At 24.2% G+C, this 6478-nt stretch overlaps 1 protein-coding gene across 2 annotated transcripts in view; it reads right to left on the bottom strand.

Moving 5' to 3' along the window:
* Window positions 1–795: 795 nt before the first annotated feature.
* The window catches only part of LOC111618078 (RING finger and SPRY domain-containing protein 1-like), a 103522-nt gene continuing 97839 nt past the window's right edge, over window positions 796–6478 (bottom strand). For both annotated transcript variants that reach the window (XM_023359507.1, XM_023359517.1), the window contains 2 exons: window positions 1359–1447; window positions 796–1286 (listed from right to left, as the gene is read on the bottom strand). In XM_023359507.1, coding sequence (XP_023215275.1) covers window positions 1363–1447 — 85 coding nt within the window. In that variant the 3' untranslated portion in view covers window positions 796–1286; window positions 1359–1362. The remainder of the gene's footprint in view (window positions 1287–1358; window positions 1448–6478) is intronic.

The raw sequence follows: 6478 nt of genomic DNA, 5'->3' as shown, positions 1-6478 counted from the left end.
TAAAATGATGACTACGTAGTACAAAACACTGGTCTACATATTATATTAATAAGATGTAAAATATGTATAATTAAAAATTTCCATTTAAATTTTCTATTAAAAGAGGAGTGTTAATCCTTGCACATTAAGAAAACTGGGTGTCATATTATACATCCATCATAAACTGTATGAAAGAATTACTTTTAATATGAATATTTGATTTGTACTATTTAATCAACATACCAAATCTATTTTCAAATTCAACGTAGCCAAATAGTTAAATTTAAATTAATTCACGGATAAAGGTTATATGAGAATACATAAATATTCTCCAATTGCGAAAATATTAACTTCACTAAAAATTAAGAAAAGCCAATTATTTTAAAATTTGTAAAAATACATAAAAACAGANTCGAGTTTTGATTACATATTGTCAGCTATTGAAAATAATATTTAATATCAAAATGCATCATCATTCATTAATACTTTTTTTTTTTTTAACTATTCATATCTACTTGAAAAAAATATAGACACGTGAAAACTTCAGTAGGAATCTTCATAAATTATATTTGACCCGATTGAATATTAGAATATATTCATGAAAAATACTTCAAACTACAAACTTAACAACGTTTATACATATTCAAATAACGAAAATGCCTTGAACTTTCGAAGAAAATGTAAGTTAAATGCCGATAAATATAATTTAGTTAGCGATTAAATTAAGTAAAATAAAAAATTTAGATTCTCGAAAACATAATCATCATTTATAAAATTTAATATTAAAAGTTTAAAATTTAATTTTAAAATCAAAATAAATAAATAATAAAAATATAAATTTTTCGAAATTTTGTAATAAGAACATATCATTCATTATTCTATTAATATCGGTTCCGTATGATGGACAACGATAACATTGTATAAATCATACAAACGAGACCGGAATTTGTATCCAGATTCTTAAAATGATAAAAAGAATTAAATATTATGGCTGAATGATGATAGTGTTCGAAGATAGTAGTAACATTCGTGATATAAAAGCAAACAATAAATCAGTCGTGCTTTATTAACAAAATTTCCTATTATTTTAGGAGAAAACAATAAGTATAAAGAAAGTAAACTGATGTCATTTTTGAACGGATTTTTCTTTTCTTTCTTTTCGACTTCACGGATCCTTCGACATCATCCATAAATGATTGTAACTTCCTATATGTGAAGCAGTGAGGTTGTCTGAGTTTCCACTGGAAAGATATATGACTCAATCGTCTGATGATACTTGCGAGGTAATCGTTGACATCTTGTAGTTTCTGCCAGAGATAACGAAAATAAGTTAAGATCAATAGACAGAAATTATACAAGTAAAACAGAAAAATGAATACTTGATCATGTCATTTCCAATCTTGACTTGATTTCAGATCTACAGATTGGGCACATTTCCAATTGCAAGGCACACCTGGTACAAAATCCCCTAAAATAAAAAATAAAAATAAAAAAAATAATAAATTAATACTTATTGTAAACAAACAAAAAATTTTAACAAATTTAATTATATATATAACTATTACATACATAATTAAATTGTTGTATATATATATATAAATTTAATATTACTAAATATTATATATGATTACTATAACATTAGAGGGTGCAAATTCATTCATAAAATATAAGAAAAAAGTTTAAGTACCTTCAAGGTTACAACAAGGTCAACTACGTCAGAAAATTTATGATAATTGATTATAATTGATATTATTTGAATATGACTATAAATTCATATTTTTATTTTAAATTGCGATTTTTTTAAAAATAATTTTTCTATATTTTTTTCTTAAAATAATACGCGCTATCTGTAAATGATGAGTCATTGACAATTTTGTTAAAGTATGCAAAATATTTACATAAATATTTTGCAAGTAGATAGGTATGCGACCACTTCCTAAAAATATTAATATTTTTACCATTTGTATCTAGAACTGATTGAGATTACATCAATAATAAAGCAACGTCACTTATTTGACCCACAGGAAACCTACTTTTCCTTCCTGTCTGAACAACACTCGACGAAAAGAAAAGGTGGCCCCCATGCAACCGTTGGAAGAGGGGAGAAATACAATGAATTCGGGACATCTGTCCTGCTTTTTTCCCCAGACCCGTGGGGACGGTCGGCACAAAGGGTCTCCACCCCAGGGTGGGGGATTATACACCGGGGGCAGCCGTGGGTCCTCAAGCGCCCTGAACTGGAGAATGGAACATCCGTTTTCGTTCCTTCTACGCTTCTGCATAATTCACTGACCTAGTTTTTTTCTAACCTCGTTCAAATTTAGGCAAAGCGTTTTTTCCTATCTCTTTTCTTTCGTTCTTATTCAAGATCTGCACCGATGGTGTCGAAATTATCGTCACAACTCCTATTTGCATGATAGTAAAGGCTGTTACTCAAACTTATTTAATCTCAATATTTCTATTAAAAAATCCTAATAGAAATTTTTTAAAATAACTTTTAAAAGATCTACTCCAAATTTTCATATTCAAATTTATATAATGCATTACCGAATTGAAATTAAAAAAAAAATTACATCAAATTCCTTATCGTTAGGGATTATCGTCATCTATTCTATTGTTATAATATACGAAGAGCAAACCAAAATTTTTCAGATAATAGTAATACTTTAATTAAAGATTATTATACAACTGCGATTGAAGTTATTTTTTAAAAAGTAAATTTCAATCACCAATCAAATATAAAAATATATAACTTATAACTGACTCGGATAATTAATCTTCACAGAAACATGAAATTTCACATTAATTTCCATTAATTTACTCAATTAATTATAACAACACGAGGTTATTTAATACGGAATTTTTAGCATTTTTAAAAGGTTAAGGTTTGTAATTTTAATGCATTATGAAAATTTCCGTAAACCAAAACCTAATATGTATTTTTAATATATAAAGATTTATATTTTAAGACTCATAACTATACGTAAACATTTTAAATATATATATAATTTACAGTTTATTATTTTTAAAACATGAATAAAACTAGAATTATTTTCACAGAAATACAGTAAAACTCTATTACTTCATTATAATCATGTATCTAATTCAGTTTTTCAATTATTTTTCCTGCCTATCTGTAAAACATGAAAAACGAACATTGCCATGAACTGTAGCATTGCATGGCATCTATCAAGGACAAAAAATACATTTTAACTATAACTGAAGGTCGTTATATCTTATTTTTAAATCGAAATAAATTTATCATCAAGTTTTTAAAATTAATATTTGTTTTCAATATTTTTCAAATTAATTACAAATTGTAATTAATAAATAATGATTATTTTAGATAATAGAGATATATTTGATTTACTCATAATAATAAATTAATTCGAGTGTTTAAGTATTAAATACGATTACGTAAGAAAATAAATTTACTTTAGATTTAATGTTGTTATTTTTTCATTATTTTATGTCCTTTTACATTTCAATTTTAATCATTTTATTAGGAATTATCAAATATTTAACTATTAAGAAAATAGTGAAATATTTAATAAACTTTAAATAATTTATTAAATAATTTAATTTAATTTTTACGCAAAATATTTCATGATTTAATTTATAGTAAAATAACCTATAAACTAAGATTTGTAAGACTGTAAAATAAATAAAATATTTATGAAGTATTTAGAAAAAGTATTCAAAATAATTAGTTAGTTAACTATTATAAACTAAAATAATAATAATAATATAGTTAATTAGAATTTTATAATTGAAAACATATTTCACGTTTATACATAAAATTCTTAATTTATTATTTACAGTTAACAATATTCTTTAATCTCTTCCATGTATTATTTATTTGTGCACAGCTTTAATTATTAATGATATACACGTGTCGTCTTTTCTGTAGTAAAATATAGCATTCCAATTCAATAAAATTAGTATTGGCAATATTTATGAATAAAATACATTATAGTTAAAAATAGTTTTATCATTATAATATGCAAGTGAATATTTTATAAGTAATTTTTTCTTATACTGTTTTTTTTAAATTTAAAATCAAATTTTTAAATATTTTAATAATGTTCTTTAAAAAAGTAATGAATAACGAAAACAATTTTACATATTTAATTTTAAATAATCAATAACGTGATTCTTATTAATATTTTTATATTGTGTATAATAATTTTTATTTTATTTTTTTTATATCCAAACCAGTGAACTGAATTTTCAGAGCTCTCCATCCTCATCCTCTCTGAATTTTTTTTCTTTTTTTTTTAAATTTTAACTAGAGGATATAAAAAAATTTGCAGTGTTCATTTATTTTAAAAATATATGCGTATAATTATAAAATAAATTTGATTGAATTTCCATAAAAAATTATAGAGAAATTCATGAAAATTCTACATATTTTGAAATTATGTAAAATGTTTTGGAAAATCCAATACTGATAGAGTTCTCGGAATATACTTTATAACGTATCTGAATTGTCTTTTAAGATGATAAGATAACAATCCATTCTAACTAAGAAATAGCTTAAACTAAAAATAGATATTGCAAATACTGTTGACATGACAGTGAGAATTACTTGCATGGCTATCGGTTATGTATAATTTAATAGAATTTCGTGTTTATAATAGGGTTATTTTTATTTATTTATATAAACAATTGCCATACTTAAATAGATTCTATTTTAAGCAACACATCTATGACATACTTTTTCATATTCGCTGTAATCGAATAAATTTAAAATCCGGAACATCAACGTTTCGATTTTAATTTAAACTAGAGACAGTATATTAAATTGAGATTTATCAGATTTTTTTTTAAATTGGTGAAGTAATTCAAAGAATCTCAAGTATAAAGACAAATAGATTTTATATACACCAATAAATGAACGTGTTACTAAAAAAAAAGATGATAGAGGATATAAAAGTCTCGATTTTAAATCGATAAAAATAAAATTTAAAAATATTTTATAATTAAATTACTCGACAAATGTTATTGAATTACGTATAAAATTTGCCAATCGTAATCGATATTAACTCTTCTCTGCGAATTTAAATTTAATCCATTTATTTACATATTTTTATTTTCTGTTATTAAATGTCTTCATTTTGTTGGAAAATATTTACGACGGCATGTAATAATTTAATAATTATTATTTAATATTGTTTAATTTCAATACACGGATATTTCGTTCTTTCGTTCAGCTACATAACATTATGTAATACCTTTGATGAATCGTATTATTTCTTACAGAATGCCGGAAATTGATTAAAGACTCAATTAATTTAAATCTGGCGAATTTCCAAACGAAAATAAAATTCGCATTAAACTAAAGTCAAACCGGTTCGAGTAAATCTCGAATTAAACCACCGTTAGTACATTAAATACAGTACAATCATAATAATAACGCTCCTTTATCATCAAATTAATATGGCTAGAGATTTGTTCACTAATTATAATACTAGAAACTTTGAAACTAACATATATCTGTATAAACAAATATTTTCTTTAATAAAATACGGTTTTTATTTAAGATTTCAATTTACAATTGATTCCGACTGAATTCCAGTATAAGTTATATCCCAAGGGCAAGGATATTACCATTGACCCATCTTAAGGACTTTGGGTTAATACCTTTGCTCCACAACAATAGCATCGAGATAATACAATTGTCCCACTCCAACGGCATAGGATATATTGATTCTTTATAGTACTACTGACCATACCAAGAACGTTTAAGATAACACGATATCCCAAAGTGTTAATACCATAAAAAGTAACTACATAAACCACAGAATAAATCATAAAACATTAACTTTTTATTCACGATAATAAATCGTTGTATATCTATTTTCCTATTTTCTACATTATAAAATATTGTTTTAATTTAAATAATTTCAAATTAAGTTAAATATGAAAATTAATATCCAGAATAACTTTTTAAAAATATTAATTTAAAGCAAAGATCAAGTAAGTGAAAAAATAATAAAAGAAAATATAAAAATTTTAGTGAATGCCGCATACATTCTTTTGGCAAAAATTTTTAAAAATGTTTATCTAAATTACTTACCTTACGTAATAATAGGACGATAGTATAATAAATACAATAAAATATTTCAAAAATAACATTTAGAATTGAATTTGTCTGCCATGGCACATTCAATTTTGCCCGTTTTAAGTTTAAACACTAATGGATCGGTTAGTATAGAGAAGGAAAGTGTGAATGACGTTCATGAAAAATCACGATAATATAGATCGAACTCGAATTCAAAATCCGTAGTAGGCTAATGTTTTATTGAACGGCTATAGATCTAAATATCGACTATAAAATTTAAAATATAAATACACTTTATGTTGGAGATTAATATATAGGCCTATTTCTTTGAGCTCAAACGCAATTTGATTAAATATATACTTAATATATAACAATTTAATGCTGTACTCAAAATCAAGGAAAACGTTAAAAATTTGTGCTACGATATTTTTCATT

The sequence above is a fragment of the Centruroides sculpturatus genome, unplaced genomic scaffold, assembly GCF_000671375.1.
Source record: "Centruroides sculpturatus isolate CEXI.00-Female unplaced genomic scaffold, Cexi_2.0 scaffold103, whole genome shotgun sequence".
Classification (NCBI taxonomy): Eukaryota; Metazoa; Arthropoda; class Arachnida; order Scorpiones; family Buthidae; genus Centruroides; species Centruroides sculpturatus.
Note: the sequence above shows the minus strand (reverse complement) of the source record. Positions and strands in the feature narration are given on the sequence as shown.